Genomic DNA, 16661 nt, shown 5'->3' with positions numbered 1-16661 from the left:
TAAAGGGACCTTGCTAAAAGTCTTTGCATTAGCAGTGTTAGAAGAGCATCTATTATGTAGGAGGCATATAATAATTAAATGAATGAATGAATACACTGAAAATAGTAAACAGTTTGCATGATCAAGACGGCGAGGAAAGCAAGAGGTAACTGGCTTCTCAGTTGCTTTCTGCCTATTGTACAACTAGGAGGCTGACAATAAAGTTTATTTGAGCGTCGACGTGCCCCGACGTGGCCCCGCCTTCGCAGCCGGAGCCGCGATTGGTGGGCATTGGCCGGCGGCGGCCGTCCCTAAGCTACGATTGGCTAAAGCCGCCGTCATTTCGGAGCGCCCGGCGCCCGCCCGCCCTCTCGCCGCGTCGCCGGTGTCCGTGCCGCCCGCTCCTCCTCGCCTCTCTTCTCCCGGCCGCAGCCTGGGGGACCGGAGCGAGCAGCGGGCACCATGTTCCGACGCAAGCTGACGGCCCTCGACTACCACAACCCTGCCGGCTTCAACTGCAAAGGTGAGGAGGCGGTCCCGGGCCCGCCGCGCGTCAGTGATTCCCCCCCCCCCACGCCGCTTCCCCGCCGCCGGGCCGCCGTTCTCTCAGCGCCGGCACCTGGGCTCCCCACCCGGACCGTCCGCGGCCTTGTCTCCCCTGGACTCCTCTCCTCCCGGCCGCCAAGCACCTCTGCTTTCCGCCTTCCTTCCCCGGCTTCAGAGCCCCGCCACCCGCTCTTGCCTCGGCATCAGCACTTTCTGCACTTGCTGAACTCCAGACCCCACGCCCACCCCCCCCCCCCGCCCGCACCCTCAACGCTCTAGAGGGAAAGTCTTCGCTTTTTGACGTAGCCCTTCAGCCCCGTGGCTTCCGGGTGATTGGGCGATACCTTGAGCACCTGTTGGGGGCCAGCACAGTGGTGGAATCCGAGGAAGACGCTGAGTAACTTGAAGACTCGTTCATTGCCCCTTGGGAACTAAGGGGTGGAGTGGGGGCAGTGGGAGCCCATCCGGCAGTTTGAGCTCGAGATAGAACGAAGTCCAGGACTGACAGTGTCGGAGCAAGCGCGTATAGGAACGAGCTAATGACAGTGTGCGAGTCGTGCAAAAAAAGTTAATAGCAGACGAGCGGGGCGGTTGAATTGTAAATACAAAGGTATTTGGTAATTCACAGCATTAAAATTGTAAGAAGTATTGACATTGCTCCCCACTGCTACTCACCTACTACCCACTATTCATTTTCTTCCAGAGTTCTTGGCCTGTGGTAGACTAATAAGTTTGAAAGTGATCAAGCACACCCTGGGATGTTCAGACCATTGTATAAGTCTCAAGACTTCATAAGGGAGGCCTGAATTTGAATTCAAGCTTGAATTTTGTAATTGAAAATAATTTCCAAGCAGGATAGCAGAGTTTTGTTGATCTGTAGAAGCATGTCAATTTATAGAAACTTGTTTTTCTGCTATGCCTTTTATGTAAGAAAAAAGGTTCAGTGGTAGTAGAGCTTAGATCTGAATTTGAATCTTTGAGCCTCAGGTTTTTTCACTGGTAAAATCGGGATATTACCTACCTCGAAATGGTGTGGGAGGATTAAATGAAACAACATCTGTACTTTTTCATGAATGCGTTTAATGTGCCATAACAGTAAAAGACAATGGGAGTCAGTATCTTCTTTCTGTTTGCCATTTAATTTCTTGTACGTTATGATTGCTGTAAATTTAACCTGGCCCAGTCCTTCCTCCTCTTCCCCATAGGAACCGGAATAATAACTGACACTTAAATAGCAAAACTGTGTGCTAGACACTGTTTTGATCGTAAATATTTTATTTAATCTTCATAACAACCCTATGAGGTAAGTCTTACTATTACTCCCCATTTTGTAACTCAAGAATCTGAGGCCTGGAAAATTTAGGTAATTAGCCCAATTTCACACAACCACTAAATGTCTGGAGTCAATTTGAATTCAGGCCAGGATATGAACATAAGTCAATCCAAAGTCTGCACTTTCAACTCCTACTTCAAGCAGCTCAAGTAACTTATAATTTTGGAGTTAAAAAAAAAAAATTCCACAAGACTGTTTGTGAAGGAAGTGTTTTACCTGTTACCTAGTGCTTCTCGTGATGTATATGGTGTTTTTATTGCAGATGAAACAGAATTTAGAAACTTTATTGTTTGGCTCGAAGACCAGAAAATCAGACACTACAAGATTGAAGACAGAGGTAATTTAAGAAACATCCACAGCAGTGACTGGCCCAAGTTCTTTGAAAAGGTAATGAATTAGAAAGTAAAATAAAACGTACAGAGAGCTTGTCTAAAAATTATATGAAGACAGGCAAGCTTAAAATTACTGTGTTCTTTTAAAATAAATAACACTAATAATGATCAGTGTTAGAAAAGCTAGACTTCAGGGATTTTACTTTTTTCTTACCATGTTTTTTTGTTTTTAAAGCAGATTATATTATCTCTTCCTACCAAACATTCAGTATTAGATAGAAATAGTATGGTGAATCATTAGGCATGAGGGTGGAGGGGAGTATAGAGTAGGCTGAGGAGAGAGGAAAGCTCATGTGCCATCAAGAGTTTGAACTTGACCCAACTGGGGAGCTACCACAGTTTTAGGTGATATGACTGGACTAGTCTTCCCACTCCTCACCTTTCCCAACCAATCCCTGGTTACTCGAAACTGTCAGCTTTAAGCTTATGTAGCTGGAGAGGAGGCCCTTATCCCCAGTACTTAGATGTGTGCCTGACATACAGTAGAGAGACCTGTTTGTTTCATAAATTTATATATTTGTGTGTGTTTATTTGTATACATATATGTGTATGTATGTAAATGAATGATATATGAATATTCATTTCTGCATTTTCTCTATAGCAAAACTTACTCTGTATTCACATCTTTTAGGGCCCTATACCTGACTAGCCTGCTGCCCATTGAAAACTAACTTTATAGACTGTTAACTAATAAAGGTAATGGCACAAGTAGACACTCAAAAAAAAGGGAAGAAATAGTTTTGTCCAGAAACACTGAGACTTCTTAAATAAACAGTGACACATATTCTCTAAATAGTAAAAATGGCAAAAATCAGAATTTTTACATTACATTAAAAATATAGTGGAGATACAGTTAGAGTATTATATTAAAATAAGATGTTATTGACATGCTTGAAAACTAAGATTATGTCTTGTTTTTGCTTATTTTTAACATACACAGTTGTCCCTTGTTATGTACAATAGAAATAATCCTGAAAAGATCTGCGTGTGTTATCTTATTTTTGTGGCTGGAATAACTTTCCTGTTGACCTAGTTTAATTTTAGTAATGTTTTTGCAGAAAACAGAGTTGTTTTCAAATTAGAATAAAAATTGCATTTTACAGTATCATTATTTACATTAAACATTTTTATTAGCTCTGTTACTTAGACGAGCTCTCTTCCTTTAAGAATATGAAAAGTAATGGTCACTTCGGCAGCACATATACTAAAATTGGAGCAACAATATAGAGAGGATTAGCATGGCCACTGCACAAGGATGACATGCAAATTCGTGAAGTGTTCCATATTTTTACTTGAGTTATTTGTAGTGAGGTGGATGGACCTAGAGGCTATCATACAGAGTGAAGTGGGTCAGAAAGGGAAAAACAAATACCATATGCTAACACATATATATGGAACCAAAAAAAAAAAAACAAACAGGTTCTGATGAACCTAGGGGCAGGACAGGAATAAAGACACAGATGTAGAGAATGGACTTGAGGACCCGAGGAGGGGGAAGGGGAAGCTGGGACGAAGTGAGAGAGTAGCATTGACATATATACACTACCAGATGTAAAACAGATAGCTAGTGGGAAGCAGCTGCATAGCACAGGGAGATCAGCTCAGTGCTTTGTGACCACCTAGAGGGGTGGGATAGGGAGGGTGGGAGGGAGATGCAAGAGGGAGGGGATATGGGGATATATGTATACGTATAGCTGATTCACTTTGTTGTACAGCAGAAACTAACACAACATTGTAAAGCAGTTATACTCCAATAAAAATGTTAAATAAAAGAATATAAAAAGTGACTAAATTTTCATTTACTGGTGTTTAGGTACCTAAGTTTCTAGTTTTATGAATTAGAGGATTGTGTAAGTTACATACTGCCTCTGACAATGGGCAAGTTTATTTACCATTCTGTGGCTCAATATTGTTATCAATAAATGGGGATAACAGTGGTATCTATCTCATAGGAGTGGTATGTATTGTTATTGAAATATACCTATGTACCTTTTCACAGAGGTGCCTGGACCATAGCAAGTGCTATATGTTTATTAATTTCCCTGCCTCTACTACTATTATTGCTACTACTGGATTATTTTCCTTTGCCCTTCAAGAGTATTTTTGAAATTTTTAATAGGCTTCTTAAGACTTTGAAATATATTGTTAGGATTTTACATTTCTTATATTACATCTACGATGGCCTGCTCACGTGTACAAGACAATACAGAGTTCCACATGTGGAAGGGTATTGAAGAATATGAAAAACTTTCTGATGAAAAACACCCAGAAATGACAGTAAAGTAGTATAACCTAAAGATAAATATATTGGAACTTACACAGATATTATCTTTCAAGGTGGTTTCTTTGGAATGATGATGTCATTGCCTGAAGTATATTTGGAACTTCTTTTGGAAATACTTTTAGATCAGGAGACATCTTTTGAATATCCTTAATATTGACAGTTTTTTTATATTTGAACATGGATTTGCTTTTTGCATCATGACTAAATCTTGTGAATGAGGTGCTTTTTTTTTAAAGCAGGGGAATAAAATTTTTGATTAGAAAATAAGTGATGGCTAAAAAGTGCTGATTCATTAATTATCCCCCAAAGAATTTCCAAAAAGGAGTTCCAGAAGTTTTGAGTAATGTCATTGTTGGTGGAATTAGATTTTAAGTTCCTAAGAGACTTAGTTTAAGGACATACTCATTTGAATATGCAGCTTCTGACATTTATTCAAAACGCTTGTATGTCACATGGCTTACTCTATTCAGAAGCATTTCCACGATATGAAAGCTAAGGTTTAGATAATAATTGGTTTTGTTTTGTTTGGGGTTTTTGGTACATCCTCCTTTTTAATTAAAGTCCTTTTTATTTACCTGCTCTATGTGTATTGAGACGTGGAATCAGAAAGTTTAGATTCAGCTCCCCGATTTAAGTCGTATAACTGTCAGCAAGTGTTGACCTCTAGGCTTCGGTTTTCTCATCTACAAAATGAAGTTATTCTGCATCTAGGCAGTGGTGCCCTATCTGGAATCTGCAAAAGTAAAAATTTCAAAAAGCATGATGGGCCTACTTCATTTTTTATCCCTGAGTGGTACACTTAAGTGTTTCCTTCCTTTGGGTTATATAATTGCATCAAAGGTTTAGTAATGTAAATGTTATAAGAAATTCTTAGAGATCCAAACCAAGGTCTCTTTCAACTCTACCATTTTTTTATTTTGTGACTTTATAGTAATAATGAAACCAGACTTTTTATTCCCCTTACAGTATCTCAGAGATGTTAACTGTCCTTTCAAGATTCAAGATCGACCAGAAGCAATCGACTGGCTTCTTGGTTTAGCTGTTAGACTTGAATATGGAGATAATGGTATGTTTTGTGGGGAATGTCTGTTTTAAAGAGAGAGAGAGGAAAGGTGGGAAAGGAGTGTAAAAATGTAGGGAACTTGCCGGTTTGTCTTACATTGTTTTACCTTTGGTTCATTTTAAGTTTTGTACATCCTCGTCTCACTTTACAGCATGTGTTTAAAAATTTACTTCTTGTAATTATTCTTCTGTATCCAGCTCCCAAATTGTCTAGGAAAGAATTTTCTTTTCTAAAATTAGAGAGTCTCCTTACTCTCATAAGGTATTAAAAGCACTGGTTTCCATTGGTATTTAGATTTTTCTTTTAGAATTTGAAGGCGATGTCTTCTGAAGAAGAAGGCTAATTGAATGTCTTCTCACAATGTCACATTACTTTGGTGAATTTGCCATCTTTCAGTCTGTACCTTAGCCTTTCAAGTTCACTTGTTGCTGCTGTCCCAGAATTGATAGGATTTCAAGTGTTGGTTGCAGCAGGTAATTTCACAAGAGACTGAAATATACATCTAATGCAAATTTGCACTATAGGCCAAAATATATTTATTATTATTGTTTAATGTTATTTTATTACAGATACTTGTATCATTGGAAGGTTTTGAATGTTAGTACCTGTAGTAAAAATAGTTTTCCAATAAACTGTTTTCTCTCAGGCCATTTCAGTTTGAAAGGCCTGCTAACATCTGAATGTAAGATCTGATTATCTTACTTTACCTCCATCCGCTGCATTTATGTTGTTCTCTTTCATGGGACTGTCAGTTCCAGTCCTCTTAATGATTTACGTTTGAAGCCTTTTTAATGTCTTTGGCCTCTCCCTTTTCCTCTCATTCTGTTCCATCCTTTTTTCCCTTGTCATATCTTTCCTTCTCCATCCTCACTGCTGTCGCCCTAATTCAAGCTCTTGCCACTTTTTCCTGAGATTATTGGAATGTCTTTCATACTAGTCTCCCATCTATGTCACCCTCTAGTCTCATCCACATGGCCCACCAAGCTAATTTTTTGAAACATAAATGTTTTAGAATGCTACACTTTGTTTCCAAACGATAGTTCCTTTTACGTATTCAGAAACCATTGCTTTCCCATTTAACCCTATAGCTTTTTAAGTCATTCGCCACTTTCCATTTTGCTTATGTCTTACTTGCGCCACTAAATAGTAAGCTGATACTCAGCTTTGTTTCCTACATGGTACCTCTATTAGTTTCCTGTTGCTGCTGTAACAAATTACCACAAACTCAGTGACTTAAAAGACTGTTTATTACCTTACAGTTTTGGAGGTCAGAAGTCCAACATCTGTATTAGGACTGAAGTCAATTTGTCGACTGGGTTGGTTCCTTTTGGAGGCTCTAGGGGAAGATCCGTTTCTTTGTCTTTTCCATCTTCTAGAGGCTGCCTGCATTGTGACTCTGGCCCCTTTATCTTCAAATCTAGCAGAACATCATCTTCTAAACTCTGTGATTCTGCTCTCATTGTCACATCTTCTCTGACTGACCTTCCTGCCTCCCTCTTATAAGGATGCTTTGGTTACATTGGGCCCACCTAGGTAATCCAGGATAACCCCTATACCCCCAATTTCAAGGTCCTTAATTTAATCACATCCACAAAGTCCCTTTTGCCATGTAAGATACCATATTCATAAGTTCCAGGGATTGGAATATGGACATTTTTTTGCGGGGGAGGGAGCAGTCATGATTCTCTCTGCCACAGTACCTGACATAGTTTCTGGTGTACAGTAGGTGTGCTTATCAACCATAAATGCTTGGTAAATTCAATATATGAATGTTTATACATACTGGTGTGGAGCATCAACCAGCTGTTTTTTTGCTGGTTCTTCAAACTTAAGTTTCAGGTGCCTTATGGCAGAAATCTTAAGGAAAACTCAAAGACTTTTTCTTTACTATGGAGCCTTTAGCAAAATATGCCTGTTCTGGTCTGAGTTGGTAGGAACTCTGTTAGTTAATTGGCAACAAAGTATTCTCCAGCTTTTCAAGTGTTTTTCAGCTATTCCCACATAAAATTATAGTCACATTTCAATTTATTTCTATTTTACCCTTATTTAGTCCATTTGTCCCATTTTTATAATACTTCAACTTAGGTTACCTAGGTTGTACCAAGAACAGTAGATGCCATATGATTGTGTATCCTTGTAGTTGACTGTATTACTGTTAAGTACAGTTACTTCTCAGTGATAAGCGTGGTCTTCTTTAATGTATTAAAAAAAACTGAGTTTGCATGAGAAACACTGCCCCTTATCGGTAGGAGGCACTGCTGTGCTTTTATGGTTTTATATTAATAAGTTGCATTCTTCTTGACTTTTAAGTTATTTAAAATTTTTATTCTTATTTGATAAAACCATTGTGAATTTTTATTGTTTGTGCCTTAACGTTTTTTAAAGCCTTTTGCTAGCTTGTCAATTAAGGTGATTAAAATCTGACTTAAATTCTTTTAACTCTTTTGACATAATTTTAGATTTACAGAAAGATTGCAAGAATAGTAAAAAGAATTTTTCCATACTCAGATTCTGCAGATATTAACAGTTTACTTCATTTGCCTTATCCGTCTCTCTCTATATATATACATACTCCTAATTTTTTCTAAACCATTTGACACTAAGTTGTAAATGATTTCTCTTTTACCCTTATGTGCATTTCCTAAAAAAAGTCATTGTCTTACATAGCTACAGTACATTTATCAAAATCAGGCAATTAACTTTAATTCTTTACTGTTATCTGTATGTGAGATTCACATTTCATCATTTGTCTCAATGTTCCTTATGGCAAAAACAAGCAAACAAAAACCTCCAAAGCAGTCCTGGATCATGTGTTACATTCATTCTCCTTAGTCTCTTTAGTCTCCTACAGTCTGGAATAGTTACTCAGTCGTCATGCTTCAGGACACTGACATTTATTTTGTAGAATGTCCTTCAGTTTGAGTGAGTCTGATGTTTCCTCATGATTAGATTCAGGGTTTGTAGTTTTGTTAAGAGTAACACAGAAGTGGTGTTGTGTTCTTTTAAGTGCATCGTATCAGGAGGCATGTGTTGGTGATATGCCTGAATACTGGTCATGTTATTCTGATCACTTGGTTAAGCTTTCTTCAGTGTAAAAATTACACATCTTGTGGAGAGATATTAGATGATTTCTATATGTTTCTCCTCTTCAAACCTTAGCTTTAGTATACGTTTGATGATTTTTGCCTGAGTCAATTATTATGTTGATTATGATGACTAGAAGGTGTTTTTCTAATTCCATCATTCCTCTACATTTATTTTTTGTCTTTCCACTATAAGGAAGAGCTTTCCCTTCTCACCAGTTTATGTTTGTTTGTTTATTCAGATCAGTGTAGATATGTGGATTCTTATTTTACTCAGTGGGTCTTAATCCTTTTTTTTGTCATCGTGTATTTTGATGTTTACATTGTTCCAGGTTTGGCCAGTAGCTCCTTTAAGCTAACTCCTGTCTGATTTAAATTTTAATCCTTTTATTTTCCCATTTTTTTTCCATTAGCAAATCACATAAGCACTATAGCCAAAGATGGCATTTTGGGCCTTAAGTTTGGTGAATTACTATTAAATATTTTTATTTGTAAAGTCTTTTAAAATATTATTTAGTATTTTTCAGGTAAGAGTAATAAAATCTCCTTTTGGAATTCTGCATTTTAAGTCTCCATAAAATAAGTTTAGGTTTGTATATGATGGTGTATTTGAAGTGATTTTTTTTTTCTTTTTGCGGTATGCGGGCCTCTCACTGCTGTGGCCTCTCCCGTTGCGGAGCACAGGCTCCGGATGCGCAGGCCCAGCGGCCATGGCTCATGGGCCCAGCCACTCCACGACATGTGGGATCCTCCCGGACCAGGGCATGAACCTGTGTCCCCTGCATCGGCAGGCGGACTCTCAACCACTGCATCACCAGGGAAGCCCTGAAGTGATTTTTTTTTAGAAAGCAAGGTTTTTGGTTTTGTATACAGCATTCACAGAATTTGTGAAGAAACTTCTTAGTGTGTTTGTATTTAACCTCATGTGACCTATACTTACCCTTCTCCCATTCTTCTACCCCTACCAAGTTTGACAGGAAGCTGAAAAGCAGACTTTCTCTTCTAAAATTTAGATAGTTTTTGAAATGTTTTACTTTAAGAAATGTTAATGAAAAGATATTTGTGTCTGATAATCATTTCAGCTTAATTAAAAAGCTAGTCACATTGTCTTCTAGTAGATTTTTTATTATAGCATTTTTTTTTTGAATGCTTGGGTTGTCTTATGCTTATAACCAGTTTGGCTCAGTTAAATTCAGTAAATAAGCAACGTTTGTTTTACCTTAAGTTGAAGCTCTGCAAATTGTATTTTTGCCTATTTTTACAGCTGAAAAATACAAGGACTTGGTACCTGATAATACAAAAAACGCTGACAATGCAGCTAAAAATGCAGAGCCATTGATCAATTTGGATGGTAAGTTTATAAATGCATAAAAATGATCATCAACATTTTTGGTTTCTTAAATGTTTTTTACTTCCTAGAATGAAGTCTGGGTTTATTTGGTTGTAGTAGATTAAGAGTGTTTCATGCAGACAACATTTGTGTTGATATTTTATTCTCTGTGCTGTTTTTTACTGTCAGTTATAGTGTGCTTTCTCCCTCCTCTTGTAGCTGAATATCTGAAACTGAAAATGCTCTTCTTTCATCTGCTCATAGTAACTTGGGGGTTTTGATTTTATTTAATCATGGTGGTGATTGTTTGCCTTCCTGGGTGCAGAAAATATTTTTTCTAATCTAATGACAGTATGAGACAAGTGTTAAAATTTTTCATTGTTTTAAGTCCCAGATGTCTTTAAGTAATTCTTTCTCCTTTTAAAAGTATTAAGATTCTAATTACTTAGATTATAATATGTTAAATATTCTTTCACTGACTGACTGTGACCTGTAATTTATGAGTTACCCTTAATGAATTAATAAGCTGCTTGGATGCTCTAGAGCTGCTGCTTGGAGAAAAGGTTTTGGGAAAACTGTCCATTGAAGGGAATCTGTGTATTAAAATTAATAGCTTTGGGAAGAAAGGTTAATTAATAGTGTTACATAAATGGGCCTTGCAGAGAAAGTTACAGAACAAACCTCATGTGAGTTAATTTAGTCATTTATTGGATTGTTCACTTTGGTTGATTAGTAGGAAAACCATTGATCTCATCAGTTTACTTGATTTACCCCATACTGCTTTTGTCAGCAGCAATTTTAGAAATTAAAGAGATTTGTTGTTACTAGAAAATAAATTTTTTTAAAAGTTTATATGTTTACATATATGTTTGTAATTACATGCTTGCAGAGCTGTAAGTTTCCATTTTTAATCTTTTATAGTAAATAATCCTGATTTTAAGGCTGGTGTAATGGCTTTGGCTAACCTTCTTCAGATTCAGCGTCATGACGATTACCTGGTAATGCTTAAGGTCAGCTTCATATTCTTGATTCTTGACAAAAACTCTGTATATAATTTTAAAAACTTCATTTTCTAAAAATAACTGTTTGATATTTAAATCTATGGTAGAATGAGGAAAATGTTGGAGGAATGTGGGACATAAAGCAGATTTCTTGAATTCATTGGTTTTAGCTTACCTAACAACTAATATCAAAGAGTGTTTACTGTGTGCCTGCCACTGTGCACAGATGACTCATTCAATCCTCCCAACATTCCTAGAGGTGGATGCTAGTGTGTTTTTAAAATATGTATATGAAGAAACTGAGACTTAAAGATAATAGATAAATAATGTTCAAGCTGACATAGAAAATGATAGTCAGGATTTTAATCTAGGCACTGGACCTTATGCTCCATTCTTTTCTTTTTTGGCCGCATGGCATCTGGGATCTTAGTTCCCTGACCAGGGATCGAACCCACGCCCCCCGCATTGGAAGCAGAGTCCTAACCACTGGACCGCCAAGGACGTCCTGGTCCATTTTTTTTCCTATATCACCCCACTTCTGTTTAATCAGTCCTTTTAAATATTCATGGTCTGTATTCATTAAGATTGTGGAAAATGCCAAACTTACAATGGTGAATTTGGTCAAAAACATACCCCCAAATCTCTTTGAGGAATGAATGTTTCTGTCCTCCAAGCCCCCCATCCTAGATAGGCCACTCAGTTCATACCTTACAGCAGGGAACCTGATGGTCTAAAAGAGGCCTCTTATTTCTCGGTGGAAAAATATACTCATGCTTCAGAAGATTTATGTTGAGTAATTTTGATAGTCTAGTGGGGGGAAGGGGAGGGGCAGGGGAGTGGTACTACCAGACTTGGAAGTTATTTTAGAAATTATTATTGATTTTATGAGAAATTAAAGAGCTTTAAATTACTTTAAACTGCTTTGCAGGAAATTGAATAATTTCACTCTACCCACAAGAGATCATAATTTATTCTCCTTTTTAGAATTGTATTTATTAAATGACAGTTGTAATATGGGAATACTGTTCTATTCCTAGATTATTATAATTTTCTATACTGAATCTGAGTGTTAACTCAGATTTTCTCAACTCAGATTGGACGCCAAGAGACAAAAGTTGTTTTTAGTGAAATTTAGCTCTTTCAAAGGCTTGTTCCTTACTCAGGCAATTATAGAAATTGCTTTGGAACAGTTCTACGGTGGTTATGTCAGCTTTAATCATAAACTGAGTGAGAGGAGAACAGACAATGCTAGCATATTTGGGGTGCTAAAGTACAATATAAGTCAGTTATAATCAAAAGCTTTATAAAATTCTAATCCTAGCATGTTTGTCCTTTTGAGTTATTTTAAGAAGGATTCAAACAATACATGACAATATGGAAAACATCCATATTGCAGCTGTGAGAATCAATACATTAACTGTTTGGCAACTGGACTGTGTAAAATACATTTGCAGTTACTGTTAGATTGGTTTAATTCTTTTTCAAATGTAGCATTTGGTTTGTTTTTATTAAAAATAATTTTTCAAATTTTCACACTTATCTTGGGGTTGCAACTGTCATCCACTAATTAAAATTCCATTAAAAAATCTTACTTTTTATGTGTGAGCAGGTGCGTGTATACATTTGTGTCTGCAGTGGTAAAATGCCTTGCTAATGAAAAAAATGTGTCCTTTGAAAGATCTGAAAACATTTTACTGTAATAAAGTGAAGAAAGCAGGGACAGTGTGTATGATATGCTACCCTTTGTATCAAAGGTGCATATGTGTGTGTGTGTGTGTGCGCGCGCGCGCACGCACACGTGCACTTGCATATATCCCTGAGTGTGCTTGTAATTTGATAGAGGCCTTGTGAGTATACACAAGGATCTGGTAGCAATAATTGTTTTCTGAAAGTATGGCTGAAGCTTGGGTAGAAAGGAGACATACTTTTTCGCCATGTATCCTTCTTTATTTAAAAAAAAATTTTAGCACACACAAATTACCTATTCAAAAAATGTAATTGTTATGAACATCATTCCACATTATTAAATATTAGAAGTGAAAACTTTCATTACAGTAGCTATTTTTTTAATTTTTAATTTGCTGGGGAGTTTGTTAATGAATTAGGTATTTCTAATTTCATCAAATTGGGCATCCTTATTCTGTAGTCTCAGAGAAGAAAAGATAACAAACAGCCTATAAAAAGTAAAAATACTATTTTGGGATTTCTTAGGCAATTCGCATTTTGGTCCAGGAGCGCCTGACACAGGATGCAGTTGCTAAAGCAAATCAAACGAAAGAGGTATGCTGTTTTTTTAATTTAAATAAATTTTAAATTAATTATTACTGAAAGTTTCTTTTGGTTGTCATAAGTTTGAACTTTACCTGAGAATGCTTAAGATACCAATTCTGTGTTAGAACTGCCCAGAGAAAGAATAGCTTACTTCAGTGGGATTGAATTTGATTCTGAAGCAAACTGTATCCAGTTTTTTTTTTTTTTTTTTGTGGTACGTGGGCCTCTCACTGTTGTGGCCTCTCCTGTTGCGGAGCACAGGCTCCGGATGCGCAGGCTCAGCGGCCATGGCTCACGGGCTCAGCCGCTCCACAGCATGTGGGATCTTCCTGGACTGGAGCACGAACCCATGTCCCCTGCATTGGCAGGCGGGCTCTCAACCACTGCGCCACCCGGGAAGCCCTATCCAGTCATCTTTGAGTGAAAAGTGAACTTCATGTTTATCTCACTTCATTACTTTTAAGAAGCCTCCAATAGCATATCCACAGTCTACCAGTTCAAAACCACCGCATGTGCCCAGTTAAAGTTTATTTCAAAGAACTTAACACTTGTGAAATTTACTGGGTTATTTTGACTAACTGCTAGAAAACAGGACACACCTTCTCTTTTTTAGTAATTCATTTTCTTTTCTATTTAAGTCTTTATCTTCACACTTTTGTTTCTTCAGAGAAATCTCAGTTTATTCTATTTCCTAGCATAAATCATAAAAATGTAGCCTGTTAATAAATCTAGGCTATTTTTAGATGAACTGTCCTAGAAACCCAAATGCCCCTGAAGTCCTCTTGACTATGGGTCAGTACAGAGAATGTCCTCAGGGGTTAGCAGCTGCAGGTGTCTGATAATGCCCCTTCCTGCTACACAGATGAAGGTCTTGGGTACAGTCCACATTCTGGACCCTGGTCCTTCTATTGTGTCTCCCTCACCCTCCAATTCCCCAATTGTCCTCTGATCCCATCTTTATCGAAGCCCAACAGTATTAAGGTTATTAATGCCGGGGCAGTGTAGTCTCCTCTAAAAGACAGTTTCTTTTAAAGTTTCTTATTGACTTATTAATTATGTATGAATCAGGCCACTGGAAATTGGATTAAAGATCAGCTTATTTCACCCACACTATAGAACAGACAGTAAATTGTTCTGGCATAATAAAATCATTCATCATTCAGCAAAATTATGCCTTTGGTTTGGAAGGCAGTGCAAATAAGGCCATAGCCAAATCTCTTTGCTCTTGTTTGCAAAGTAAAATTCAGCTTATTTTCAATGCTCCAAATAAATCTGAACTTTAATGTCATCTCAAAAGATACTATGCTGGGCTTCCATCGTGGCGCAGTGGTTGAGAGTCCGCCTGCCGATGCTAGGGGACACGGGTTCTTGCCCCGGTCTGGGAAGATCCCACATGCCACGGAGCGGCTGGGCCCGTGAGCCATGGCTGCTGAGCCTGCGCGTCCAGAGCCTGTGCTCCGCAACGGGAGAGGCCACAACAGTGAGAGGCCCACGTTCCGCAAAAAAAATAAAAAAGATACTATGCTATAATAATACAGTGGAAGAGTTCTATAGTTGAGTGTTCTTGTTTGCAATCGTTCATAACTAGCATTTGGGGCGTGTGGTCATCTTCAGGGGTGCCTGTTCCTAGGTGGTCTGTTGGCAGATGAAGGGAGAACAGAAACTCTGGTACCAGACTGACACAGAAAGCTACTCAAGTACAATTCTACTCTAGTTTTTTGCTAACAGAATTTTCATACCCATTTGTTTCTTCATGTGTATAATGTATTACTAGTGATTTTAAAGCATTTTGAGTCTGGGTAGATTTGCATTAATAATTAGGCAAGAAGTGAGTAGTGACAGCATTTGTACTGTTGAAAGTATAGTGACTTTTTTTAAAACTGGTGATGATTTTATACAGTATAATCAGCAGAAAGTCTAGACTGCCTGTCCTCGTTTTTATTTGATAGTTATTGTGAACTTTATACAGGTTGGCGCCACCATAGTCACCATCTCTGGTATATCTATGCAGGTGCTGACTGGTTAGCTAAATGGTTTAGATTCTGTTCATTTTCCTAGATGACTTCAAAGTAACTTTTAAATGAACTGTTGAAAGTTAATATAATCTGGTAAACATCATGCTTGCAGAAAAAAGCTATGTATATTTTAGATTTGTTCAATTCATAAAGGCAAATTAATGTGCTCCGAAGTAAACTTGCTTGAGGAAATTCATCTTAAAAGTAGTCCTGGGCTTCCCTGGTGGCGCAGTGGTTGAGAGTCCGCCTGCCGATGCAGGGGACACAGGTTCATGCCCTGGTCTGGGAAGATCCCACATGCCGCAGAGCGGCTGGGCCCATGAGCCATGGCCGCTGGGCCTGTGCTCCGCAACGGGAAATGCCACAACAGTGAGAGGCCCGCGTACCACACACACACAAAAAAATAGTCCTATTTGCCTGGTACACAGCTGCTTACTATAACTGAAACGGTGACAGTGGCAGCCCTGCTCAACCTTCCTTCCATAGCAGTAGTGACAGCACTTCTGCAAAAAAGAGCTATTCTTTCATATGTCTGGTCTTAAAGGATTGGATGTGTTATGGGACTAGCTGCCCACTACATGTAAAGGCCATTCTTTCCTAACTAGTTGTAGTAGGAAAAAACTAACTCATAAAAAGGCAAATTTAAAGAGAAAATTCTCAGGCACCTTGCCACTGCAGCTAAAAGGGTTAAAATAATAGCTAGCTGCTTTTCAATTTGAGGTGAGAAAATGTGAACGAATAACTATACAGTCTGATTTTTGTCCTTTTTTTTCTAAAGGGCTTGCCTGTTGCTTTAGACAAGCATATTCTTGGTTTTGACACAGGAGGTAAGTAAGTGATTTTGTTTTAATTCAAACTGTTTATAGAGACTTACTTACTGAATATTTGGGGGAAATGAGTGAATATATGCAAACGTTATTGATTAATGCAGTGTTTCTTATGAAACAGATGCAGTTCTTAATGAAGCTGCTCAAATTCTGCGACTGCTGCATATAGAAGAGCTCAGAGAGCTACAGACAAAGATTAATGAAGCCATAGTAGCCGTTCAGGCGATTATTGCCGATCCAAAGACAGACCACAGACTGGGGAAAGTTGGAAGATGAACATTTTAGGATTTCAGCTTCTCACCTACTTAGTACAGTTGGGAACCATGTACGCTTTGGCATGTGTTTGGAAATGTCATGTCTTCAAGGGAAGAATTCCAGAAAATTGACTATGTTCTACAGGTATTTACCATCACTGCATTTTCTTTAATAAATTTGGGAAGGTGATTTTTTTGTTTTTTGACCATGTGTTATGTTTATGTATTTGTATAATTAATTAATCTGCTTCCTCCCTTGTGGTTTAGGTACATGCCACCCCCT

The 16661-nt window shown here is 38.0% G+C and overlaps 1 protein-coding gene and 1 non-coding gene across 2 annotated transcripts; both read left to right on the top strand.

The window, feature by feature from the left end:
• Positions 1-340: 340 nt before the first annotated feature.
• Positions 341-16568, top strand: RTRAF (RNA transcription, translation and transport factor). Its single transcript, XM_060004559.1, has 8 exons — positions 341-502; positions 2121-2245; positions 5501-5600; positions 9945-10031; positions 10932-11020; positions 13223-13291; positions 16076-16124; positions 16246-16568. The coding sequence occupies exons 1-8, from the start codon at positions 442-444 to the stop codon at positions 16398-16400; spliced, it is 735 nt and encodes a 244-aa protein (XP_059860542.1). The 5' UTR covers positions 341-441; the 3' UTR covers positions 16401-16568.
• On the top strand, positions 3431-3540 carry LOC132421247 (U6 spliceosomal RNA). Its single transcript, XR_009518537.1, has one exon. It is a non-coding gene; the product is annotated as a U6 spliceosomal RNA (small nuclear RNA).
• Positions 16569-16661: the final 93 nt, after the last annotated feature.

This window comes from Delphinus delphis, chromosome 2 (genome assembly GCF_949987515.2).
Source record: "Delphinus delphis chromosome 2, mDelDel1.2, whole genome shotgun sequence".
Classification (NCBI taxonomy): Eukaryota; Metazoa; Chordata; class Mammalia; order Artiodactyla; family Delphinidae; genus Delphinus; species Delphinus delphis.
The sequence above is the reverse complement of the archived record's forward strand: the minus strand, read 5'-3'. Positions and strand labels throughout refer to the sequence as shown.